This window comes from Urocitellus parryii, chromosome 2 (assembly GCF_045843805.1).
Source record: "Urocitellus parryii isolate mUroPar1 chromosome 2, mUroPar1.hap1, whole genome shotgun sequence".
In the NCBI taxonomy this organism is placed as follows: domain Eukaryota; kingdom Metazoa; phylum Chordata; class Mammalia; order Rodentia; family Sciuridae; genus Urocitellus; species Urocitellus parryii.
In genome coordinates, this window is record NC_135532.1 from 173,352,445 (window position 1) to 173,380,360 (window position 27,916).

The 27,916-nt window shown below is 44.2% G+C and overlaps 1 protein-coding gene across 1 annotated transcript; it reads left to right on the forward strand.

Annotated features, from left to right (window-relative positions):
• The first annotated feature begins 803 nt into the window (after positions 1 to 803).
• Muc20 (mucin 20, cell surface associated) lies at positions 804 to 27,916 on the forward strand. The gene is made up of 7 exons (XM_077795535.1): positions 804 to 879; positions 4,491 to 5,310; positions 5,563 to 5,813; positions 7,984 to 8,097; positions 14,680 to 15,357; positions 25,339 to 25,430; positions 27,848 to 27,916. The coding sequence occupies exons 1-7, from the start codon at positions 804 to 806 to the stop codon at positions 27,914 to 27,916; spliced, it is 2,100 nt and encodes a 699-aa protein (XP_077651661.1).

The window sequence follows — 27,916 nt, forward strand, 5'->3', positions numbered from 1 at the left end:
ATGACCCTCACACTTACCCTCCTAAGCCGTGACACACAGATGAGCCTGCTTACCTTCCTTGCTTGGGGACATGGTCCTAGCTTTGGCTTGGATGAGGAATCACAGAATGTTGAAGATGGATGGAAGGATGATAGAGATTAAAGCCCTGGCCCACATTGGGGAGCAGTCTCCTTAAAACCTCAGGGGGACTGTCCTTTCTTTTTATTGCTTGAGGACCACAGTGGCTATCAGGACTTCTGCTTATTCACTGAGCACCTAAAATGTATATATTCTTGATGAGCACTAATTATGTAGCCAGTATTGCATAAAAGCTTTACTGTCTCACATGTTCCTTAAAAGAATGAGGTAGATACTATATCTATTTTATAGATCAGGAAGTTGTGGCTCAGGAATTTTCTCTTATTTATCCTAGATCCTAGAGCTGATAAGGTCTAGGATCAGGAATGAAACCCAAGTCTGTGCATGGAGCCCAAATCCCAGGTATGGCAGAAAGGAGGTGAAACACCATCTCCCTTGGCCTCCCCAGCTGCAAGACTGTGGGGGTGAATATCACCATGGAAATGATGACATGAATCAGACTTTAGAGAGGCAAGATCATTGGGCAAGAAGGGCAGGAAGATTAGGTTGCTGATACCCCTGACCTGCCAGCTCTCAGCCTGCACCTGGCTGCATCCTGGAAACTATCCAGTCACACCTAGGCAGGTGGCCTGCCCCTCCTCCCTGGGTTGAGGAAGCAGGAAAAGGTGGTGGTGAAAGGCAGCAGGCAGGTCTGCTAGGCAGTGGTGATCAGCGCCCCAGCTAGGATGAGCTCTGTGAGGGGCCTGGTTCTGCCCCTTCTTTTCTTTTGCTGGGAGAATGGAGTCTTGGGAAGTTCTGCAGGTAAGGAGGGGAGAGGGGCCTTATGGGCTTCTTTCCCTGCAGTGTTCTGAGAGTGAATTTCAGTAGAAGCAGTGGGGGTGGGTGAGGGTGGGCTCTTTCATGAGTTATAATTAACCAGAGGCTATATGGGAAGTGTGCTTATTGTTGATAATGAATATACAAATGGCAGTGTGTGTCAGCCATCACTGTAAGGGTCTTTGTAAATTTGTCTTTATGAATGTGGCAGTATACATGGGATGGTGGTGGGCGGGGGACAGAAGGTGTCAGCTGATGATAATTCTGTCTAAAGTTGAAGAATGTGACTTAAGAGTCGGACACTTTTGTTACTTAGCATAGATTTCCTTCAAAATGTGGCTTTTGTGTGAAAAGCCTGACTGTCACAAAATTCTTGGACAGAAGAGGCTGGGCTTTTATGGTAGAAGAGAGTTAACACTAATCTGTCACTGACAGGCACTGTGCCAAGCTCACTAGATACATTTAAAAATAGACTTCTTAAAAAGCAATTTTAAGTTCACAGCCAAATTGAACACAGCAAACATTTCCCATATACCCCTGTGCCTATCATATACAAACTCCCCATTATCCACATCCCACACCCACATTGACATGTAATCAACGTACATTTTTTTCTTAGTCCTCAGAATAACCCTATAAGATAGGTACTAGCCTTATTTCCACTGTCACCCTTTATTTTATTATTAATTAACTAATTATTCTGGTTTGGGGGCTTGAACCCCCTAGGGGCATGCTACCGCTAAGCTACATGCCTAGTCCTTTATCATTTTTTATTTTGAGACAAGGACTCACTAAGTTGCTGAGACTGAACTCAAACTTAGGATTGTCCTGCCTCAACCTCCCAAGTAGCTGGAATTACAGGTTGTACCCCCATATCAGGCTCACCCTCACCCCTTTAAAGGCAAGGAGACTGAGGCTTATGGGGATTAAGTAATTTATTCACAGAGCCAGGAAGTAATGTCACATGTGCCTAACCACTGGACCACACTGACTGACTCCCATATGCCCTCAGACCACCAGGTTTGTGCTGCACATTCCACTTCACTTCATTTAATCCTTACATGAACCCCGTGAAGTATGTGCTCCGAGTCTCATTTTATGAATGAGAAAATGCAGGCTTGGAGCTGGGAGATGTGGCCAGGATCACGCAGCAGAGCAAGCAGAAGAAAGAGGACTCAGATCAGGTTCCAAAGTCCACCCTTTCCTCCCCATGAGCCTGGGTGAACAGAGTGGGAGAGTTGCAGCATTCTAGAGCCCTGGAGAGATGAGTAGGTTTTGCTCTGTTCCGGAAAACAATGGCAGGAAAGAGGCTCAGGATGGGGCCTCCCCAGCTCTGGAGATAAAGAGGCCTTGGGTTTGAAGGGGATGGGGAGGTTTCATAGCAGACATGACAACCCAAGCTTCCTGGAAACAGTGGACAATGTGCCAGTGGAGGTTGGGGGTCAGACTGCAAGACAGTCACCGCCACTGAATGGGCATCTGGCTGTGTGGATTGGGCAGCAAGGCTCCACTTCCTTTTCATGGGGACCAGCCAGGAGGCTCAGGGAAATAGCTCAGGCTTTAAATTGGAAGAAGAAGAACTTAAGACATCAGACTGGCAGTTCCTGTGTAAACATCATTTCTGTGAGCAGCTGGGCTGAGTGGAACAGATAATGAGTGCATCTCCCCATGGTCCATCCAAAGTGCATGTGGGACACAATCTGAAATCCCCAGTATTAAGCCAGGCTGTGTGCTTTCAGGTCACTCCTTGAGGGGACACAATGGAGATGTTCCACACCTCTTGCAGGCTTCGGAATATCGGAGCTCTCCCATTCACCTCCTTCCTTGGTCTTGGTTGCTGTGGCATGGTGGGTGTTATCATCCTTCCCCGAGGTGAAGATATGAAGCCTGGGAGAAATCCATCTGGAGGACAGGCTAGCTACTAGGAGGCAGCTGGGATTTCAATCCGTAGATCATCTGAGCAAATAAGTAGCAGTCTTGGGGCTGCAACACAGTCTCTTGACTCCTGCTCTGTCACTCAAGGAGGTCCAAGGGAGGATGAGCCAAGGACCTGATACCCTGCTTCACCCACCACATGGAGAGTCTGGGCCTCTCCTTGGACTATGTTTGGGCTAGTGGATCTCAGTAAAGACATCTTAAAACATCAAAATGCCAAAAAGGGTTGTTTCTGTTTAGATCCTTTTCCTTCCAAGAGTAGGATTGCCAGATGAACCACAAGATAGTTGGTTAAATTTGAATTTCCGGTGATGAAATTTTTAAAGTATAAGTATGTTTAAAATATTTCATGAAAAATACTTATACTAAAAAATTATTCACTCTCTCATATAGTTAAAAAGTTACTCATTGTTCATCTGAAATACAAATTCAAATTTAACTGTATATCTTATATTTTTACTTGCCGAATCTGGAAGAGCTACCCAAGAGCAGCGGGTTGCCTGGCCCGCTCACAGAGAGAGCCCTCCCCTTGAGTAGGCAGGAGAGGCACCTTTCTCAGGCCATAAAAGATACTGATACTGGCCAGATCTCCACTGCCATGACCTCAGAGGGCCCGTGAATAGGCCTGCTGTTCTACAGGGAAGTTCTAGCAGCTTCTCTCTAAAACATTAAGCTTTGCCTCACTGGACTCCCTGTGACATGTGGAAGATGCTTGGCCCGTTGGCCCATTGCTTCTGTAGTTCTGGGGTTCCAACCCTGCAGTTCTCAGGTCCACCTTGGGAAGAACCTTGGGCAGGGATGGGAAGTACTCTCCTCCCCTTGCTGCAGACCCAGGGACTCTGCTGCTGTCCTTGCTTTTGAAACAACATGCCCTACATTCACACAGGAGCTTCTTCTTCCCCAATCCTCCCAGCTACCTTTACAGACAGAAACCACAAGTCTTTCTTGTATTTTAAGAAAATACTTCCAGCTGGGTGTGGTAGCACATACCTGTGATCCAAGCAATTTGCTGAGGTGGAGGATCTCATGTTTGAGGCCAGCCTCAGCAATTTAGCAAGGCCCTAAGCAACTTAGTGAGACTCTGTCTCAAAAAATAAAAAGAGATGGGCATGGTGGCACACGCCAATAATCCCAGAGCTGGATGTATAGCTCTATGGCAAAGCATTCCTGAGTTCAATACCCCTTCAAAAAAGAAAAAGAAAAGAAAATACTTCCATGGGGAAACACTTTTGGATGAGAAAATATCCATGGGAAAATGACTAGGATTCTTTCAGAAATTTCTGAGAGTCCTGTTCCCTGCTCTGCAGTTGTTGGTTCCTGTAGATTTCTGCCTACTTTGTCCATCCTTGAAGGTAGATCCTGGCCACGCACCATGCCTCTGATGGCCAAAGATCAATAATCAGCTCAGATACTAGGGCTTGCTGGCCTCAGGTGTGTCATCAGGGCTTCAGAAGCCACTGGTCAGGGTAACCCCAGCTCCATGATTCCCTCATGGGACTGCGATCCCCAGTACTGCCTCCTTCTTCCTCATTATATAGATGGAAAATGAGGTAACAATTACACCACCTCTCCTGGCAGTGTCCAGGGCATACACATAAGAGCTTGTCTGAAGCCGATCTGTTGAGACTCAAGGTTCACAAGGTTGGTCTTCCTCAACACAGGCCCCAGCACCAGTAGAACAGTCCCTTTGGTGACATCAAACAACAGAGTAGTGCCTACTATGACTCAGGGTGTCAGGACAAGCTCAGAGGAAGGCTTCCAGACCCTTGACCTCACTGAGACTTCAACACAAAGCCATGTTTCTTTGAAAACTCAAACCCTGAGCACCAAGACACTTTCCAAGAACTTAATCCCAGTTGGCACCACTTCAAAGGTAGAAACTGGGGAGGCCCAGACCATGTCCCCTGCCATGGAAACCAACACCCTCACAAAAGTAAGAGCTTCCAATTTCAGGGCTGTGGTCACCTCCCCTGTGGAGACTTCTGTCATGAGCAGCAGCCCCACAGGAACTGGAACCACCACAGCTGAGAGAAGTGCAGGCAGTGGTCCCACAGAAGCCATCTTTGATACCCTTTGTACAGATGACAGCTCAGAAGAGACAAAGAGGATGGTGGCTGGAAGCTGGACATCGACCCAAATCTCCCCAAAAGCTGAGAGCTTGTCCTCAGAGAGCAGTTCATCTACAGACAGTTCAGTCTCCGTCAATACCACCTCACACATCCTGTCACCTGACGCTGCAACTAGGCCCAAGGCCTTAGTGGCATATAGCATGACTCACATTGAGTTCACCAGGGGCAGCGTCATGAAGATAGAAACAGTTGCCACCATCTCTGGGACCTCAGAGATAGAATATAGCCCCACAGGAGGGCAGGCCGAGTCCACCTCTGAGACATCAGCTCTGTCCACCTCCACTGAGGCCAAATCACACATCCCCAAGACCACAGCCTCTGCTGAGACCTTGTCAACAGCCAGCGCCTCAGAGTCAGCCTCCCCTGACTCCACCCCTGAGGCCCCACTGCCCACCAGTCGCAGCACAGAGAGAGAAACAGCAGCAGCCCAGACCCCCACCCCCACCCCCAGTGGAACCTTGGTGGCAGGTGGCACCAGCCCCTGGGAGGAAACCTCAGCCCTCTCTGCTGGGACAACATGCCACTTGGAGGTCTCTGAACCTGGTACACACTCCACGGACGCTGGGTCATTGGTGGGCACAGTGACTTCCTCTGCTGGGCCCAGAGCCTCCGTCTACAGCTCCTCAGAGGCAGCCACCATCCAGGTCTCCACCCCCTCAGAGACTTTTGCCACAGAGGGCACAACCACCGGGTCCTTCCCCACCAGCAGGAGCCCTCTGCTTTCTGTCCATCCCTCTATAGCCAGTAGCAGCCAAGAGACACACTACACCTTCAGCAAGGCCACAGCCCCACCAGAGTCCCCAACAGCCACTCCCACCACTGCTCAGACAAGGCAGACCACAGAAGTCCCTGCAGGTAAGTGACTTCCCCGTGTGATCTTTGGGATTGGGGGCTCGGGGTCTCTGGATGCCTGCATGCTCCAGGAGGTGGGAGGAAGGACGGGTGGGTGTGGGGCTCTGCTGACCTCTCACCAGTGTGGCCTCTTCATGGTCTCCTAGTGGTCCTGGCTCTGCCTAACAAGCTGAGCAAACCTGGCCCAGTCTCTCTCCCTCTCTGAGCCTCAGTTTCCCCACCCGTAGCTATCAGGAATTGCACTGGAGGAGCACTGGGGGCTTTTCCAGCTCCAACCTTCCATGAAGTTAGTGCTGAGTAACTGCGGTGCATGTGGCAAGGTCCCAGCTCTTGTTTAACAGACCTGGTCCTCAGCCTTTGAGAGCCTCTGGTCCAGCCTTAGCCACAGAGAGGGGAAGGCTGTGGGTATCTGAGCAGCTGGAACCCTGTGAAAGTGGGGCCTGCTGGATGTGCCATAGAGAGTGTCTTGAAATATTAACAAATGACAGTGGGGTGAGGGTGTGGGAAGTCTCAGAGAAACAGCTCTGTGACAACATGTAATTCTCAGGGAGCAGTCACTTTCAGAGGCTGCTGGGTGAATCCAGTTCCTGGTCAGCCTGCAGCCTCCAGCTCCACTCTCTGGCACTCTGTCCTGTGCCTCTGATCACAACCACTTTAAGGAATATCTTTTGTATGCTACTCAGGGGTGACCTACACATATTTCATGCCCAGTAGGCACTGGCACCAGCAGTGTCCTCTCTGTCGTCAGGAGGGGTGCTTGAAGCTTTGCATTTGCCTCTAATGTGTCCTCCCAAACAATGTTGGGAGCTGGGCGACATTACCCACCTCACAGGCGAGGAAACAGGTTTTAAGACATAAATTGTCCTAGGAATAAGGCAGGGGGCTTCAGGTGAGAGTCAGTGTGACTCCCAAACTCAGTCTTCCCATTGTGCTTCTAGTTTTATAAGCTTAATTTACTAATATATTTTCCTTACTGTTTGCTGATTAGATAATACATTCACAAAACACAAATCCCAAGATATAAAGGGGAGACCAGAGAGTAAAATAAGAGGATCTCAGTGTGTACATGTATTTATATACTCCTCTTTTACCTAAGTGGAGCCTATGGTAAACTCAAATTTCTCTTCCTCCTCCTCCTCCTCCTCCTCCTCCTCCTCCTCCTCTTCTTCTTCTTCCTCCCTCTCTCTGTCTCTCTCTCTCTGTCTCTCTGTCTCTCTCTCTCTCTCTCTCTCTGTTTGACAAGATAAGAAAGTATTTTCATTTATTTCATATTTTAAGTTCAGGTTCATGATCTCATATTTTGTCTCTTTGATTTTATTCCCTTAGTTTTTTTGTTTTTGTTTTTATGTATATGTGTGTGTGTGTGTGTGTGTGTGTGTGTGTGTGTGTGGTAAGAGCACCTGACATGAGATCTACCTTCAGCAGATTTTTAGTGCACAGTATGGTATTGTTCCCGCAGGCACACTGTGCAGCAGATTTCTAGAACTTACAACTGGCAAAACTAAAATTTTCTTCCCATTGAATAGCAACTCCCATTTCCCACCCCCAGTGAGCTGTTCTTTTTTATGCCTGCTCAATATTCCATTTTGCTTTCTCATTATTTATTTAGCTAACACTCTGTGGGCCACCATCTCTGGGACCTTGGGCTCAAACTACAGCCCCACAGGAGGGCAGGCCGTGTCCACCTCTGAGACATCAGCTCTGTCCTCCTCCACTGAGGCCAAATCACACATCCCCAAGACCACAGCCTCTGCTGAGACCTTGTCAACAGCCAGCGCCTCAGAGTCAGCCTCCCCTGACTCCACCCCTGAGGCCCCACTGCCCACCAGTCGCAGCACAGAGAGAGAAACAGCAGCAGCCCAGACCCCCACCCCCACCCCCAGTGGAACCTTGGTGGCAGGTGGCACCAGCCCCTGGGAGGAAACCTCAGCCCCCTCTGCTGGGACAACACGCCACTTGGAGGTCTCTGAACCTGGTACACACTCCACGGACGCTGGGTCATTGGTGGGCACAGTGACTTCCTCTGCTGGGCCCAGAGCCTCCATCTACAGCTCCTCAGAGGCAGCCACCATCCAGGTCTCCACCCCCTCAGAGACTTTTGCCACAGAGGGCACAACCACGGGGTCCTTCCCCACCAGCAGGAGCCCTCTGCCTTCTGTCCATCCCTCTATAGCCAGTAGCAGCCAAGAGACACACTTCACCTTCAGCAAAGCCACAGCCCCACCAGAGTCCCCAACAGCCACTCCCACCACTGCTCAGACAAGGCAGACCACAGAAGTCCCTGCAGGTAAGTGACTTCCCCGTGTGATCTTTGGGATTGGGGGCTCGGGGTCTCTGGATGCCTGCATGCTTCAGGAGGTGGGAGGAAGGACGGGTGGGTGGGGGGCTCTGCTGACCTCTCACCAATGTGGCCTCTTTATGGTCTTATAGTGGTCCTGGCTCTGCCTTAACAAGCTGAGCAAACCTGGCCCAGTCTCTCTCCCTCTCTGAGCCTCAGTTTCCCCACCCGTAGCTATCAGGGATTGCACTGGAGGAGCACTGGGGGCCTTTCCAGCTCCAACCTTCCCTAAGTGAGTGCTAAGTAACTGCGGTGCATGTGGCAAGGTCCCAGCTCTTGTTTAAAAGATGTGGTCCTCAGCCTTTGAGAGCCTCTGGTCCAGCCATAGCCACACAGAGGGAAGGCTGTGGGGGTCACAGCCAATATTGCTCTCTGAGCAGCAGTGCCCCTGTGAACTGGGGCCTGCTGGATGTACTTGCTGGGCTCTGTCCCATAGAGAGTAATGAAATATTGATAAATGACAGTGGGGTGAGAGTGTGTGGGAGGTCTCAGGGTACATGTCTGTGACAACGTCTAATTCTTGGGGAGCAGTCACGTTCAGAGGCTGCTTGGTTGACCCAGTTCCTGGTCAGCCTGCAGCCTCCAGCTCTGCTCTCTGTCATTCTGTCCTTGTGTTTCAACTCTGAGTATCCTTAGCTTGCCCTAACTTTCTGGGCAGGTGACAAGACATATTAATCACAACCACTTTAAGGAATACCTTTTGTCTGCTACTCAGGGGTGACTTACACATATTTCACACCTGTAGGCACTGGCACCAGAGTGACCTCTCTGCTGTCAGGAGGAGTGCTCCAAGCTTTGCATTTGCCATTGCCTCTAATGTGTCCTCCCAAACAACATCCAGAGCTGGGAATTGTCGCCCATCTGACAGTGACAATTTAAAGACAGTAACTAAATTGTCCTAGAAATATGGCAATGGGATTCAAATGAGTGTTTATTTCATTCCAAAGCTTTTAGCCTTTATGCTGTACTTCTATTTTATAAGGTGGCCTTAATATATTTTTATTTATAATACTTTTCTTTATTTTTGTTGATTAGATAATACATTCACATTATTTAAAATCCTCAAAGTACCAAAGACCTCTAGGCCAGGGAGTAAAGTGAGAGACTCTCAGCAAATACAGCTCCTCTTTTTGGCAACCAGAGCCTATGTGGAAGTCTCTCTGTGATAAAGCTATGCTTTTTTTCATCCCTCAAGGGAAGAAAAATGTTTTATTCATATTTGTGATTTCATACTGTGTCTCTGTGATTTTAATCTCTTATTTTGTTTTTATTGTGGTAGGAACATTTAACATGAGATTGACCCTCAACAGATTTTGTTGTTGTTTATTTTTTAAGGGAGAATGGTTCTACTTACATCCTGGATTGATTAACCAGTATCATTGCGCATTCTTATCATTAAGCAGAAATTGAAGAAAGTACTCTTCTCATGTTTTTTTTTTCCCTTTTAAAATTAGATCTCTAAACGATTTTGATGAAAGGAGATACACAATCCTAAATAAATCTAATTTCTTTTTTGATATTTTTCTTTTCTTATTTTGGTATTAGGGATTAAACCCAAAGGTGCTTTACCACTGAGGTACATTCCCAGCTCCCTTTTCTATTTTTATTTATTTATTTATTGTGTGTGTGTATGTGTGTGTGTGTGTGTGTGTGTGTGTGTGCGCGCGCGCATGTGCGCGCGCGTGCTTGGGATTGAACCCAGGGCCTTGTGCATGTGAGGCAAGCACTCTATCAACTGAGCTTATCCCCAGCCTCCCAGGCCCCTTTTCTTAATATATATTTTGTTTTTATTTTTGAGACAGCTAAGGTGCTAAGGGTCTCACTAAGTAGCTGAGGCTGGTCTGTAGCTTGCAATCCTCCTGCCTCCGCCTCCCAAGTTGCTGGGATGATAGGTGTGCCCTACCATGTCTGGCAATAAAGTCAAATTTCTATATATCAAAGGTAACATATAGCTAGAGACATCATAAAGATTAAAAGGAAATAAAAAACGGAACACATTAATGACTTTAAAGATCAATATACTTAAAGTTGAAATCTAATGTGATGTTTATTTTTAAAAACTCTAAATAAACATAAGAAAGATCAGTAGAGGACAGGGAACAGGGGAGGGAGAGGAAGGGAAAGTACTGTAGACTGAATTATATTCCATGACTGTATGATTAAGTCAAAATGAACTCATATTTATGCATGACAATAGACACTAATTTAAAAAATTTTTAAATAAAAAGTCAATATAGGGCTGGAGTTGTAGCTCAGTGGTAGAGCACTCTCCTTGCACGTGTGAGGCACTGTAGATTAAAATCTACAAATTTTAGTTGTAGATGGACACAATACACAATACCTTTATTTTATTTATTTATTTTTATGTGGTACTGAGGATTGAACCCAGTGCCTCATATGTGTAAGGCAAGCACTTCGCCACTGAACTACAATCCTAGCCCTAAAAATATTTTTTTAAAGTCAATATAGATAATCATTCAATATGTGGAAAATGCATTACCAAGTTAGACAACAAAGGATTTTAAAAATACTGAGATGCTGTGTTACTCAGCTTTCCATCACTATACTTGAGATAATCAACTAATTTTTAAATTAATTAATTAATTTTCCAGTGGAATGCATTTTGACATGTAGTACACAAATGGAGCACAACTTCTCATTCCTCTGGCTGTACATGGTTCAGAGTCACACCACTAGTGTAATCATACATGTATATAGGGTAATAATGTCTGTCTCTTTCTACTGTCCTTCCCATCTCCACAATCCCTCTCCTGACTCCCCTTTCCACAAACCAAAGTTCCTTCATTCTTCCCTATGCCCCTGCCCCACTATGGATCAGCATCTGCTTATTAGAGAAAACATTCAGCTTTTGCTTTTTTTGGGGATTGGCTTATTTCACTTAGCATGATAGTTTCTAATTCCATCCATTTACCTGCAAATGCCATAATTTCATTCTTCTTTAATACTGAATAATATTCCATTGTGCATATGTAGCTCATTTTCTTTATCCATTCCTCTGTTGAAGGGCATCTAGGTTGGTTCCATAGTTTAGCTATTGTGAATTGAGCTCTATAAACATTGATGTGGCTTCATCACTGTAGTATGCTGATTTTAAGTCCTTTGGGCATAATCCAAGGAGTGAGATAGCTGGGTCAAATGATGGTTCCATTCAAAGTTTTCTGAGGTATCTTCATACTGCTTTCCATAGTGGTTGCACCAATTTGCAGTCCCACAAACAATGTATGAGTGTACCTTTTCCCCCACATCCTTGCCAACACTTAGTATTGCTTGTATTCTTGATAATTGCCATTTTGACTGGAGTGAGATGAAATCTTAAGAGTAGTTTTGATTTGCATTTCTCTAATTACTAGAGATGATTTGAACATCTTTTCATGTTTGTTGATTGATTGTATTTCTTCTTCTGTAAAGTGTCTGTTCAGTTCCTTAGGCCATTTATTGATTGGGTTATTTGGGGGTTTTTATTTGGTGTTAATATTTTTTCAGTTCTTTATATGTCCTGGAGATTAGTGCTCTGTCTGAGGTGTGTGTGGTAAAGATTTTTTTCCCATTGTGTAGGTTCTCTCATCACATTATTGATTGTTTCCTTTTCTGAAAAGAAGCTTTTTAGTTTGAATCCATCCCATTTATTGATTCTTGATTTTACTTCTTGTGCTTTAGGAGTCTTGTTCAGGAAGTCAGGTTCTAAGCCGACATGATGAAGATTTGGGTCTACTTTTTCTTCTATTAGGCACAGGGTCTCTGTTCTAGTGTCATCTCTGACTTGAAGTAATCCTTGCTACCTATATTAACTCACCTCTCTCTCCTAGTGGTGAGAGAGGCGAGTTAAAGTCACTCAGTATTATTGTGTTGTGGTCTATTTGAATCTTGAAATTGAGAAGAGTTTGTTTGATGTACACGGATGCCCCATTGTTTGGGGCATAGATATTTATGATTGTTATGTCTCATTGATGTATGATTCCCTTAAGCAGTAAGAAATGACCATCTTTATCCCTTCTAACTATCTTTGGTTTGACGTCTAGTTTATTTGATATGAGGGTGGAAATCCCTGCTTGTTTACGCAGTTCATGTGAGTGGTATGTTTTTTCCCAACCTTTCACCTTCAGTCTGTGGATGTCTTTTCCTATGAGATGAGTCTCTTGAAGTCAGCCTATTGTTGGGGCTTTTATTTTTTAATCCAATCTGCCAGTCTATGTCTTTTAATTGATGAGTTTAGGCAATTAACTTTCAGGGTTATCATTGAAATGTGGTTTGTATTTCTGGCCATTTTGGTTTATTTTTGGTTTTTAACTTGACTTGGTTTCTCCTTTGATTGGCTTTCCTTTAGCATAGTTCCTCCCTTTGCTGATTTTCATTGTTGTTTTTCATTTCCTCGCCATGGAATATTTTGCTGAGAATGTTCTGTAGTACAGGCTTTCTTGTAAATTTCTTTAACTTTTGTTTGTCATGGAAGGTTTTTATTTTGTCATCAAATCTGAAGCTTAATTTTTCTGAATATAAGATTCTTTGTTAGCGTCCATTTTCTTTCAGAGCTTGGTATATGTTGTTCAAGGATCTCCCAGGTTTGAGGGTCTGGGTTGAGAAATCTGCTGAGATCTGAATTGGAATCCCCCTGTATATAATCTGAAACTTTTCTCTTGTGACTTTAAAATTCTATCCTTATTCTGTATGCAAAGCATTTTTATTATAATGTGTCTTGGTGTGAACCTGTTGTAGTTTTGTACATTTGGTGGCCTGTAAGCTTCTTGCATTTGATTTTCCAATCCATTCTTCATGTTTGGGAAATATTCTGATATTATTGACATTATTATTTCTGAGATTGTGCATTCCTTTGGTTTGTATCTCTTTGCATTCCTCTATCCAGATAATTCTTAGATTTGGTCTTTTCATTTTATTCCATAATTCTTGAACATTCTGTTCATGGTTTCTTATCATCTTCATTGTGTGGTCTACTTTATTTTCCAGATTATAAATTTTGTCTTCATTGCCTGAGGTTCTGTCTTCCATGTGATCTAGTCTGTTGGTGTTGCTTTCTATTAAATTATTTTATTTGGTTTATTGTTTCCTTCATTTCAAGTATTTGTGTGTTTTTTTTTTTCAGAGTCTCTATCTCTGTCTTGAAGTAATCCTTGCTACCTGTATTTGCTTTCTTATCTCTTTGTTGGAGTGATCAATCGTTGCCTGTATTTGCTTTCTTATATCAGTCTATGCTTTGAAGATCACTTTAATTATGTACATTCTGAACTCCTTCTCTGACATTTCATCTACTGTGCTGTCAATGGATTCTGTTATTGGGCATCTTGGTTTGTTTGGAGCATTTTCTTCCCTTGCTTTTTCATGTTGTTCATGTGTCTTCCTTTCTAGCAGTGCAGATCTGAGATATTACAATTTCTATGCTATAATTTGTGGTGTCTCTGCAGGTTACCAGTATCTCACCTCTGGTGTACCCAGGCCTGCAGGGGCCTTGGTGATGGTCTTCCCAGTCCTGGTTGTTGTCTCTACACAGAGGTGGCTGGGACAGCCATGTGTTGGTAGATGGGTGTCTCAGTGTGTTCTCCTCCTCCACTTGTGCAGGGTGGGTCTCCTCTTCTGTGTCATGGGCCAGAGTCAGTCAGCTTCACCTCCTCTGTGTTTCAGGCAGGAGTCAGTCTGACGAGGTAATAGACTTATAAGGAGAAAAGGCTGATTTTGGCTCTAAGTTTTGGAGGTTTCAGTCCATGATCAGTTAAGCCTATTGCTTTTGGGTTTGTGGTAAGACAACACATTATGATGTGCAGTGTGTGACAGGAAAAGACCGCATCCCTCAGGACAAGGGAGCAGAAGAGAGGAAGAGGAAGGGGCTGCAGTCCAACAACTGTCTTCAAGGGCAACCCCCATGAACTAAGGTTCTCCCACAAGCCTCCACTGCCTGGGGCCTAAACCTATAATACAGAGACCTCTGGGGGACACTTATACAAACCACAACATAAGCAATCCACACATGTTGAGGTGTTTGAGAAATTGTTAGACAAATTTTCAATATTGTGAAATAGAAATTCTCATGCACTGTGGTAAAGAAAGAAATGGTCAATCAAGTAAGTTCAAAGCTATGCACCTGGGGCTTGTGATACATTAAAGGTCACCATTGGTTTTTGTAAAGTCTCCTTATTGCAGTATGTTTCTTCAGCCTTGGACCTGAGGATTTTATTGGTTTCAGAGGTCCCAGTCCATTGATGACCAGCTCCATTGCTCTGGGCCCCAAAAGAGGCAGAACATCAGGGTGGAAGAGTTTAAAGGAGGAAAGTAGCTCAGGATGAGGCAATCAGGAAGCAGAGGGACCCTCAGCAATTTTTAAGTGCACAGTACAGAATTGTTCACGCAGGCACACTGTGCAGCAGATTTCTAGAACTTTGAACAGGCAAAACTAAAATTTTGTCCCCATTGAATAGCAATTCCCATTTCCCCCACCCCCCATAAATTGTTCTATTTCATAACTGCTGAATATTCCATTTTGCTTTCTCATTATTTATTTAGCTAACACTCCGTGGGCCACCATCTCTGGGACCTTGGACTCAGACTATAGCCCCACAGGAGTGCAGGCCGTGTCCACCTCTGAGACATCAGCTCTGTCCACCTCCACTGAGGCCAAATCGCACATCCCCAAGACCACAGCCTCTGCTGAGACCTTGTCAACAGCCAGCGCCTCAGAGTCAGCCTCCCCTGACTCCACCCCTGAGGCCCCACTGCCCACCAGTCGCAGCACAGAGAGAGAAACAGCAGCAGCCCAGACCCCCACCCCCACCCCCAGTGGAACCTTGGTGGCAGGTAGCTCCAGCCCCTGGGAGGAAACCTCAGCCCTCTCTGCTGGGACAACACGCCACTTGGAGGTCTCGGGACCTGGTACACACTCCACGGAGGCTGGGTCAACGGTGGGCACAGTGACTTCCTCTGCTGGGCCCAGAGCCTCCATCTACAGCTCCTCAGAGGCAGCCACCATCCAGGTCTCCACCCCCTCAGAGACTTTTGCCACAGAGGGCACAACCACGGGGTCCTTCCCCACCAGCAGGAGCCCTCTGCCTTCTGTCCATCCCTCTATAGCCAGTAGCAGCCAAGAGACACACTTCACCTTCAGCAAGGCCACAGCCCCACCAGAGTCCCCAACAGCCACTCCCACCACTGCTCAGACAAGGCAGACCACAGAAGTCCCTGCAGGTAAGTGACTTCCTCGTGTGATCTTTGGGATTGGGGGCTCGGGGTCTCTGGGATGCCTGCATGCTTCAGGAGGTGGGAGGAAGGACGGACGGGAGGGTGGAGGGCTATGCTGACTTCTCACCAGTGTGACCTCTTCATGGTCTTCTAGTGCTTTTGGCAAAGTCAGCCCTGAGCAGAGTTAGGGGGTGTATGGAAAGCGTGTGGGCTGCATGTCTGGAGATGTGGCCTGAGATCCTCACTCTGCCTTAACTAGCTGAGCGAACTTGGCCTGTCCCTCTCCCTCTCTGAGCCTCAATTTCCTCACCATAGCTATCAGGGATTGCACTGGAGGAGCACTGGGGGCCTCCAGCCTTCCATGAAGTGAGTCCTGAGTAACTATGGTGCATGTGGCAAGTTCCCAGCTTTTGTTTAAAAGACCTGTCCTTGACCTCTGAAAGCCTCTGATCCAGCCTTAGCCACACAAAGGGGAGGTTGTGGGGGTCAGAGCCAATTATTGCTGTCTGAGCAGCTGCGACCCTGTGAAAGTGGGGCCTTCTGGATGTACTTGTGGGGCGCTGTGCCATAGAGAGTGTCCTGAAATATTAACAAATGACAGTGGGGTGAGGGTGTGGGAGGTCTCAGAGATACAACTCTGTGACAACATGTAATTCTCGGGGAGCAGTTACGTTCAGACTCTGCTGGGTGAATCCAGTTCCTGGTCAGCCTGCAGCCTCCAGCTCCACTCTCTGGCACTCTGTCCTGTGCCTCTGATCACAAGCACTTTAAGGAATACCTTTTGTATGCTACTCAGGGGTAACCTACACATATTTCATGCCCAGTAGGCACTGGCAACAGCAGTGTCCTCTCTGTCGTCAGGAGGGGTGCTCGAAGCTTTGCATTTGCCTCTAATGTGTCCTCTCAAACAGTGTTGGGAGCTGGGCGACATTACCCACCTCACAGGTGAGGAAACAAATTTTAAGACTTAGTTAAATTGTCCTAGAAATATGGCAGGGGGCTTCAGATGACAGTCAGTGTGACTCCCAAACTTAGGTCTTCCCATTGTGCTTCTAGTTTTATAAGCTTAATTTACTAATATATTTTCCCTTATTGTTTGTTGATTAGATAATACATTCACATAACACAAGTCCTAAGATACAAAGGGGAGGCCAGAGAGTAAAGAAAGAGGTTCTCTGTAAAGGAATAATGATAAAGACGGTAGATACAGAGATAAGTGCCTCAGAGTCAGGAAACTGGCAGAGTGACTCTTGTCCTAGTTGCCATGTTTATTTATACTTATAGGTTACATTAGGTGATTAGTACCATACCTACATTATTGTTTAGAGTATCAGTAAGGTTCTTTATTCTGCAGTTACATTTCATAGTTACAATATGCAATGTGAAGAGCTTGGTGAAGTCCAAGAATGTCCATTGTCTGAAATTACTGTAGGCAGGCAGCTCCTGGAGCATGGGATCTTGGTGAAACATTGTAGTTATCTAGCAAACAAGTTCTTCTATTCCCAGGAGCTATGTGCCTGCAATCAAGGTCAAGGCTTGATGAGACTCTAACACAGAGGCTTCTCAGGGCAGTGCCATACCAGCTAGACATTGCACATATATTAGCTGTATTACTAGATCCTAAGAGAGATTGCAGGGCATTCTAAGGGTGAGAAACATGGTGCCTGTTATCCCCCAGAGTTTTCTTACCTAGGGGAACACTTCCCTGTACATTTCCACAGTCAGAATTCCTACATCTACCCCTTTTTTGTTTTTTATGGCCTTTTTGATGAATAATATTTGTTTTCTCTTAAATGTCAGAGGGGGTAGAAAATTGTGTAAACATTGGCAACAGCAAGCACAACATAATAATCCCAATATTAGTAAATATCTACTTATGAATAATTGTTTGACCCATATAAAGTTGGGTAACCACTAAGTTAGCCAATCCAATAAGTATAGACCTCCATCATCTTGTTGGACCTTTATAATGATATCTTCAAGGTAGTCTAACTCCTTTGAGATAGAATTACTATTATCATTTAAATTGAAGCAACATATATTATTAAGCTCCTAACATCCTTTATGATGTGATAATAGCAAATAATTAATTGTGGCCCAATTGTCAAGTACAGCTTGCTGATGTTGTTTTTGTTCTTCATTAAGCATATTAATTGCCATAGAGGTATGATTAATATTTTTACCATACACAGTTCAGTTTTATAATGGTATTGTAAGCCTCAACAGCCAGTCCAGGGATACTCACTAAGGAAAATGTCAAAGTGTCAAATGTTGCCTTAGAGAGAAGGCTCACTGAATCCTCACAGTTTTTATCAAGGGGAATAGACCTTGTGTGGATGCATTGTGCAGGATGGTGGCCTATTAAATCCTGGGAAGATGGTAAGAACACAGTTAGTCTGCTAAGACAACAATGGGTACCATGAGACATTTTGCAGGTATATAACAATTTCAGCCAAGTGAACCCAGATATTATAATGGGTTTTAAAAGTCAAGGAGTCTGACTGTACTGAATTTTCATAGCTGTGGCACAACAACAGAACAACATTATTGTTAAGACCAAAGCATTTACAGAGTTTTGTGTGAGTATAGTAATCAAAGTAGTAACTAAGTTTTCTGGAGTACATTTTAACCAAATTTGAGCCAATTGCTGTTGAGCTGAGGCTGTTAATGATTTTATATTTCCCAAGCCACTGGAAGTCTAGTATCTTGGGATCCTCTTTCAGTGTATCTTTTCTTTCGAGGAGAGTGATAATTATCCTCTTGTTTGGTGGGACTCTCCTCATCAAGGATCAAATGAAACTTGGGGATCAGGTTGTGAAGTCCTTGATGTCCAATCATAATTGATAGTTCTCACACACTGAGCTGGACTCCAAACTGGACCTGTTGGTGTAAGCATAGCAGCCTATCCTTTTCCCCATGTGATCAGAGACGTAGGGTCTTGTCATCCTGGGTCTGATGGAAACTTAGATATTACATATATTTTTGGTAATGGCCGTTTAAGAATAAAATGTCTATCCAAAGCAGATGATCAATTGTGAGATTCATTTTGTATTGCATGTTGAGTGCATTAACTGTAAAATAAAGAAATACTTAAAGCATTATTAATATGAGAGAGGCTAGATTCTCCCTTGGTTTTGTTTTAAAAGGCAAGTTTTAAGAGTATGATGTGTTGTTTAACCAAAGACTGTCTGGTAGGATTATGAGGATGTTTATGATTTAAAATTATATTTTATTGATTTCAAAATTGTGTAAAAGTATGAGATGCATATGTAGGGGCATTATCCATTTTTAAACGAATCAGGTGGCAAAACAAAGTAATAAATGAGAAATGTAAGTAGATACCTTATTAGACCTTTGGGCAGTAGCTCAAATGAACCCAGAATGAGTATGCATAAAAACATGAAGAAAGGAGTTAGGATGAAAAGGAGGGACATGGGTAACATCCATTTGTCAAAGTGTATTAGAATGTAGGCCTCATGGATTTACAGATTTTCACATGGGGGCCTGAAAGGTGAGAACAGTTGTTGACTATAGCATGAACCTGCTGAGAAGAGATGGAAAACATTTTTATGATGAAAAAATCCATGGGATTTTACAGCATCTGAAAATAAAGGACAAAGGGATTTTATAGCTTTACCTGTGTGAGCATTACTTTCCGTCAAAGGTCAGGAATTTTGGTGTGGCTGTGTATATGAGCAAGGAAGATGGGATTTATGACACTGCAGAAGAGTTTCAAGGGTTAAAAAAAAGAGATAGTAAATTGAAATCCAAATGAGGAGAAAACACAGCTACAGAAATATGCGGAGTTAGTTTAGCTATATATTGAGAATTTGTAATAACATTTAAAGTAGTAGAAAACAATTTTAGCATTAGGATAAAGGTGGCTAATTTAGTTTGCTGTGGAGAGAGTTGAGGCAGTGTATAATAGTTATTCCATTTGTCATGAATAAAAACAGATATTACTCCTCTTTATTTACTTTTATCTGTATACACCTTTAATCCATATACAAGAGGGATGGTAGAAATTAAGAAAGAGGGATATAACTAAGGAACCTGATATAACAATGAGAATTGTCCATTATGAGGCATGTGAAAATCAATTGGTTTTAAAATATCTGTTAATACAATTTGATAGTAGAGGAAGAACTGTAAATATTGGAGATATAAAGTTTTTTTTATAAGTAAGTTTAAAACATGAATGTTCATGTCTGTTAAGAATAAAATTTTAGTATGACCATCAGTAATTAATTGAGCATACATAACAGCAAAGAGGTAAAATATTACAGCCTAAAAAATGAGGACAATATAATTATTTTAATATATATACATATAATTTTTGGTTATAATAGTAACCACTGTTGTAAAACCATAAGGTGTTTTAACAAAAGCTATCAATGATAATGGCACATTTGATATTGAAAGTTGATCCACCATTATTGTTAATAATCCTTCTTAATTTTCTGTAAAGCCTGTTTTAAAGAAGGAGTTAAATAAAAAAAAAAAAAAGAGGCAGAGTGCTGTTTTTTTAACAACTGGAAAAAATGAGAGAGATCTGCTGCAGTCTGGCTGGGTACAAAATCACGAGCCACTCACAGCCTTGTAGATTCAAACAGCAATTCTTTATTCCCGAACTCACACAGGCACTCTACACACGTTCTGGGGAAATCCACGTTCTGGGCCAAATTCCAAATACTCTGGGAGTGGGCGTGCCTGAGGCAGCAGGATACTCCCTATTCCCAGCAGGATACACCCTAAACCTGGATCCGCCCTAATCCAGTAGGATCCTCCTTAAACCCGGATCCACCCTGTTCCTTGAGCAGGGTCACCTTTCTCAAACATACATGCAATGTCACTGCAAATGTCCAAGGCAAGTCCATTTCCACAAGTCCTTCCTCTAAGCAACATGGGGTATGCTGGCAAGGAAATTTCGATGTGTCATTCCTACTTGGCAATGGCTCTCAGCAGAGATCAGTTTGACATAAGTTGTAATTTTTAATTTATGCATTTAAGAAACTATACTAAGAAGATTAATCCCATTTATGTTAAATTAATTTACTTATTTTAATTGTAACATAAAAACATAAGAAAAACATGATTAGTAGTATTAACCATCCCTGTTTTTTGGAGAAAAATTTTAGAAGTAATGGATATTATATTTTAGAAATTAAGACTTTATTATTTAGTCGCCTAGAAAAACCTCATAAGTCAGAGCCTTAAAGACATTTATATATTTAATTATATGATTTGAATTAAATTATTTGGATCTATTTAATTATTTAAATTTTTATTTAGGATTGCTCATTTGTTTAGAAGAAGAAATGTAAATATTGGAGATATAACTTACACTTATGTTTAAATGTCAATTTTGATATCAAGTACATAATATGTAGATATAAGACAGGCCTGTACAATTGGAAATGTCAGGTATAGAACTCTAACAGGTATCATGGACACTGAAATCAAGAGTTTCAGGTTAGCTGGCATTTTGTCCTTGATACTTATCAGGCCCACTCCCAACAGAACCATTTTTATATCCTCCTAAGGATTTATTAAAATAAATTTTTGAATGTATTTGAGACTTAACTCTGGAGAAATTGGCATTTGGATAAAGACAAAATGTAAAAACTGTTTTTTTTTTTAAAGAGAGAGAATTTTTTAATATTTATTTTTTAGTTTTCGGTGGACACAACATCTTTATTTTTATTTTTATGTGGTGCTGAGGATTGAACCCAGCGCCTGCGCATGCCAGGTGAGCGCGCTACCACTTGAGCCATATCCCAGCCCAGAATGTAAAAACTTTTATAGTTAGATAGAACAAGACTAATCAGAAAAATACATCAATTTATATAGAATATTTAAAAACTTACATCATCGTAATACTAACTTTTTCATCAGATCAGTGTGTACTTTTAGCTCAATAAGAGCCAGTTGGAAGTCTGTGAAATTCTTAAGAAAAAGCTTTTGTTCAAAAAGAAAGCTTGTGCATTTAGAATGTTTCTACTTTTGTCTTTCTGTATTGTAACATTAGGGAGGAACTGGTCAAGAAAGCCAGCTGAACACAGATAAGACAGCCAGTCAAGCAGTTTGAATTTAAAAGAGACACTTTTTTCCTTAACTGGTTTTTCATAAGCCTCATAAATCTTGTAGGTCCTAAAATTTACATTTTAAATATAAGGCTAGGAAAGTTAGAGATCCAGCAGAAGTTAAAAGGTAAGTAAAACTGTTGTAACCATTTTTTTTTCTTTTATAAGATAATTTTCTTAAAGCATGATGTTGCAGTTTGCATTTTTTGTGGAGAGTTATTTTTTTTTTAAATTTTAACTCTTATACATCTTGTAACAGTTTCCACATATGGGTTGAATATCAGTAATGATTTGTTGCAGATTGGAAAGGATAGAGCATGGTAGCTAGCCACAGGGAGCTTTTGGACACTTGTTTATTTTTGTTTCCTTTGCCCCAGACCAGGGAGGCCTCTTGAGGCCATGCATAAGACCATACCATAAAAGTATTTATTACCATGACATTAGTATTTGTATTCAATAACCCTATAATTGACTGTACATTTAAACAAAGAATTAATTTAGTCTACTTAAAATAACTGATAAACATGTTTCAATGACAGTAGAGTCAAACCTTGTATTTTTCCTTTTGTTTAAAGGTTGTAACTCTTTAAATACAGCAAAAGGTAAATGATCATATTTAGGCTGGTTAGCAGAATTTATCTTACAGACAGGTCAGTTAGGAGACTCCCCCTGCTCCACAGCTGTCCCAAGCACTCAATTAACTGGGATCTAGCTGGGAGCAGGGTGGCTGCCACAGCCAGCCAAGGAGGCAATGGCAGTGAATTAGTTAGAGGAGTCATAAGTGTGGGAGGCTCCAGGACAGCTCAGGGCAGAGTGTTGTTGCCAAGGCTGTGCCACTGCTGTGGGGGGACCGGTGGGGGATTTAAAGGGATCGAATAGCCAGGCACAGAAGGAGAAGAGCAGGCAGATTGATAGAGGTTTTATCAATTGCATCTCTACAAAGAAACCAAGTTTGAAGCACAGGTATACAAGTCTGTGGCTTCTTGTGAAGCATTTCACCTATTTTCTCCTAGTCTCTCAAATTTAGTGTCCCACTTTCTTGATAAAAAGGACAACAAGAACTTATCTCTGTCAGCAAGGCAGTAAGATCAGCAGTATTTATGGTATGTCCAGACTTGCTAAGTAGGAGAGAAAGCTCGGCCTGATGATGTTGTTGAGTGTGATATAGAGATAGAAAATTACCCTACTGATTAGGGATCAGTACCAGCCAATGAAATAGATGCAGGTCAAAAGTCTGTTCCAGGCACAAGTAAGCTACTCCCTTCCCCCGTTACCTATCAACAGTCTGGAAGGGTCTCTATTAAGGTGATTATGTGATCCCAAACTCTCTGTGGACTGGGAGGCCTTTTTGGGGGAGAGAACTCTTTTCCTGCCCCAACATTGGATGCTAGTTATAAAGAAATAATAACAAAGAGGGGAGACCCAGTGTCAAGGTGCAAAGGCAGGAAAGTGGCAGAGTGGCTTCTTGTCCAAGTGACCATGTTTATTTATAGCAATAGGTTACATTAGGTCATCAGTACCATAGCTACATTATTGTTTAGAGTATCAGTAAGGTTGATTAGTGCTCAGCTTATACGTATATTTGATATATATATCCATATACTCCTTTTTTACCCAAGTGGAGCCTATGGTAAACTCACATTTCTATGAGATATCTCTTTTTTTTCCGTGTGTGTGTGTGTGTGTGTGTGTGTGTGTTTGACAAGGGAAGAAAAATGTTTTAATTTATTTCCATATTTTAAGTTCAGGTTCGTGACTTCATATTTTGTCTCTTTGATTTTATTCCCTTAGTTGTTTTTTATTTTTGTGTGTGTGTGTGTGTGGTAAGAGCACCTGACATGAGATCTACTTTGAGCAGATTTTTAGTGCACAGTATGGTATTGTTCCCGCAGGCACACTGTGCAGCAGATTTCTAGAACTTACAACTGGCAAAACTAAAATTTTCTTCCCATTGAATAGCAACTCCCATTTCCCACCCGCAGTGAGCTGTTCTTTTTTATGCCTGCTCAATATTCCATTTTGCTTTCTCATTATTTATTTAGCTAACACTCTGTGGGCCACCATCCCTGGGACCTTGGACTCAAACTACAGCCCCACAGGAGTGCAGGCCGTGTCCACCTCTGAGACATCAGCTCTGTCCACCTCCACTGAGGCCAAATCGCACATCCCCAAGACCACAGCCTCTGCTGAGACCTTGTCAACAGCCAGCGCCTCAGAGTCAGCCTCCCCTGACTCCACCCCTGAGGCCCCACTGCCCACCAGTCGCAGCACAGAGAGAGAAACAGCAGCAGCCCAGACCCCCACCCCCACCCCCAGTGGAACCTTGGTGGCAGGTGGCACCAGCCCCTGGGAGGAAACCTCAGCCCTCTCTGCTGGGACAACACGCCACTTGGAGGTCTCGGGACCTGGTACACACTCCACGGACGCTGGGTCAACGGTGGGCACAGTGACTTCCTCTGCTGGGCCCAGAGCCTCCGTCTACAGCTCCTCAGAGGCAGCCACCATCCAGGTCTCCACCTCCTCAGAGACTTTTGCCACAGAGGGCACAACCACGGGGTCCTTCCCCACCAGCAGGAGCCCTCTGCCTTCTGTCCATCCCTCTATAGCCAGTAGCAGCCAAGAGACACACTTCACCTTCAGCAAGGCCACAGCCCCACCAGAGTCCCCAACAGCCACTCCCACCACTGCTCAGACAAGGCAGACCACAGAAGTCCCTGCAGGTAAGTGACTTCCCCGTGTGATCTTTGGGATTGGGGGCTTGGGGTCTCTGGGATGCCTGCATGCTTCAGGAGGTGGGAGGAAGGACGGGTGGGTGGGGGGCTCTGCTGACCTCTCACCAGTGTGACTTCTTCATGGTCTCCTAGTGGTCCTGGCTCTGCCTAACAAGCTGAGCAAACCTGGCCCAGTCCCTCTCCCTCTCTGAGCCTCAGTTTCCCCACCCGTAGCTATCAGAGATTGCACTGGAGGAGCACTGGGGGCCTTTCTAGCTCCAACCTTCCATGAAGTGAAGTGCTGAGTAACTGCGGTGCCTGTGGCAAGGTCCCAGCTCTTGTTTAAAAGACGTGGTCCTCAGCCTTTGAAAGCCTCTGGTCCAGCCTTAGCCACTCAGAGTTGGCTGTGGGTGTCACAGCCAATTATTGCTCTCTGAGTAGCTGGAACCCTGTGAATGTGGGTCCTGCTGGATGTACTACTTGTTGGGCTCTCTGCCATAGATAGTGTCCTGAAATATTAATAAATGAATATGCGATGGTTTGGCAGGTCTCAGAGATATATCTTTTTATTTTGAGAGGGTCTTGCTATGTTGCTGAGGCTGGCCTAGAGCTTTCAATCCTTTTGCTTCAACTCTCATGTTCCTGGGATTACAGGTGTGTGCCCACTGCCCAGCTAAGGCAAGAAGATTAGGGCTCAACAAAAGGCAGAACTTTCTTGCAGAGCTGCTAAACCAGGAAGGCTGGACTAGATGACCCCATCCATCCCCTACCAATTTACAGCTGGAAGAACTGGCAGAAGGCATCTCCCCAGGGAGCCAGTCACTCTCCAGCTCTCTCCCTTTGGGGGCCCTTCCTTCCACTCCACCCAGGACCTCCTGGACTTGAGAACATTCTAATTCAGCTTCCATTTCTTCCTCCTCTCTCTTCCTTTGGCTTCTTCAAGTGTGGGAGGTGCCTTAAGCCACCACGCCTTTCACTCTTGTTGGGAGGACGCAGGAATGGCTGCAATTATCCTAGAGAAGGAATCGTCGTTCCTCTTTGTAGCCAGCACACGTAAGATCCCATGTAAATGTAAGACACATTTATGCGTAAGAGTGCCACACGCTTATATGCAGAGGGGCAGAGAAGAGTTTAGTGGGAGGCACATCCTTATTCCTAAACTGACTACTTCCATCTTCTTTCTCAACTCAAAGGTGGTGATGGAGGCTTCCTCCTAGTGCGGCTGAGTGTGGCCTCCCCAGCAGACCTCACTGAGCCCAGCCAGGCAGAGAGCCTCATGCAGCAGGTGAGTGGATGCTTGCAGAGCCAGGGGAGTAAAATGAGTGGTTCTCAGGGACAGCAGGGTTCTTCAGGATGCAGAAGAGCAACTACTACCCAGAAGGAGGTTTAGTGTCTTATGGAGTGTTAGGAGCCGAGTTGAAGACTCTCTGCCTGGTTTTGCTTCTGCCTTTCTTCTCTGAATTCATTTCATCTTTTCTGCAATGTAAACAAATTCTTCCCCCCATTTCCAATTTCTTCAGGTCCTAGGAAGTATTGGGTTTCTGGTCCCTGATGAGAAGTCCCATGGACAGGGAAACAGGACACTTGGTGGATTATGGAAGAAACCCAAGTCAAAGTAGTTTACATAGACAAGGCAAGATCCAAGAATCCAAGAAACCTATGGTAGCTCCTCTAGCTTCAGTTGTGGCTGGATCCAGCAGCTCAAATATGATCATGAGATTTTTTTTTTAAGTCTCTCTTACTGTCAGCTCTGCTTCTTTCATTATTCAGTCTTTCTCCCTACATATGGGAAGGTGACTCTGACAGCTCTAGATTCACAAGGAACTTACTTTTCCCAAAATCATCAATAGAAGGGCTGGTCTCATTGGCCTGCAACAGCCCCCATGACTCACAGCCCAATCATAACCACATAGATTGAGAAGGATAGGCCCCGGATGAAATATGGATAGTAGGTACAAAAAAAAAAAAAAAGATACATTCTCTAGAGAGGAATCAAGATTGGGAGATATTTGTAGAGCAAGTTAGGAAAATTCTCTTAAACCAAGATTGTTGGATAGGGTTTCTGGCGATGAAATTCTGGGATCGGGGTTTTGGGGGACAGTGTGAATCACTGGAAGTTCGACCGGGTCAGCTCAGTGTAGGTTTCAATGGCCTTGCAGAGTGTAGATTTCACCAAGTAGGAGACGGAGTGTGATGTAGTAGGAAGTGTTTACGTTCTGTCCCCCGTATAATCAGTGAAAACAGGTTCAGTGCACAGCCTAACGTGGATTGTCCCTTCACCAGTGCCCCTGCCCATGCCTCAAGCTTTCAACCCGCACCTGTCACAGTCCATAGGTATCACACAGCTTGTCAGCAGTGCAGGCTTGGTGTCATCCCCTGCAGGGGTAAACCTGGCAGAGGTGCCAACTCGGGGGGTCCTATGTCAGGTAGAGTTCTATATCCAAGCTGGACAGATGAGGTGGTTACCCTTGGCAGGTGGAGACAGGAAACAACCATTTCAAGTAAAAGAAAACCATGGTCTGTCCTAAGCAAAAAGGGGATTTCTTGGCAGAGTCCCAGGTACATAGAATCAAAGGATTAAAGGATTTCCAGAAGAGCAGGAGGAACATTCTGGCTAGGACCCTGTCTTTTTTTTTTTTTTTTTTTTTTTGTACTAGGGATTAAACCCAGAGGTGCTTAAGTACTGAAGCACATCCCAAGCCCCCCCCCCCTTTTATAGTTTATTTAGAGACAGGGTCTTGCTGAGTTTCTTAGGGACTCATTAAGTTGCTGAGGCTGGCTTTGAACTTGTGATCCTCCTGCTTAGCCTCCCAAGCCACTTGGATTACAGGTGTCCACCACCACACCTGGTGGGACCCTGTCATTCTTGCTGATTACTGTCACTCTTGGATATTGTCACAGTCAATGGACATCATGCTGCCTGCATGCTCTATTGCAAATAGCTTCTCACTGCCTCTTTATCTTTGGGTCACGTGTTCCAGAGTCAAAGTCTTGAGTGGGAACCTCCAATAGTGTAAGCTTAGTTCTTGTGTCCACAGATCACTGCCAGGGGAAAAGAGGAGGGGATATCTGGGCCCTTGAGCTCTCTCAGTAGCAGCAAGCTCATCAGGACTCACCCAGCCAGGAGTTCCCTACATAAGGTTTGATGGGGGGTGGCCAAACAGATGGCAATGCCTTCTGCTCATGAAAATCAAAAAAAGTGAGAAGGAATCCCAAAGAGGGAAGCCAGAGTCGAGTGTCATGTCTGAGCCTCCAAACTGGGATTCTTTCAGGGGTCAGAAAGAAACTGGGAGATTAGGAGCAGTTCAGGCAGCTGAGATGTGGGAATCAGGCCACATAGGGTTGGGTGTCTGTTCTTGGGACTGACGAATGGTTTAGGGATCAGGGGTCAGTCAGTGAACTCTGGAGCTCTGGGTGTTAGATTTGGGTGTGATTTCTAGTTCCTCACTGTATGACCTTGGGTGGGGTTTTCATTATTACCTTTATCCCTTATAAAACAAGGATAATAATCCCTGCTTTACAAGATTGCTATGAGTTTTCAATGATATAATATAGGCAAAGCACCTAGTTCATGTTTATCATGTGGGAGGATCAGGAAGCATTGTTGATATTCTTTTCCACTGTCCTTGCCTGTCCTTGGCCTTTGGTGAGCTCCTGGGCTGGATGCGCTGAGTGTACCCTCTGTCTCCTCCTGCTCTTCAGCTCCGGTGTGAACTGCATACCCACCTGCCTCTCGTCCAAGCCTCCTTACTGCGCATCAGGAGAGGCTAA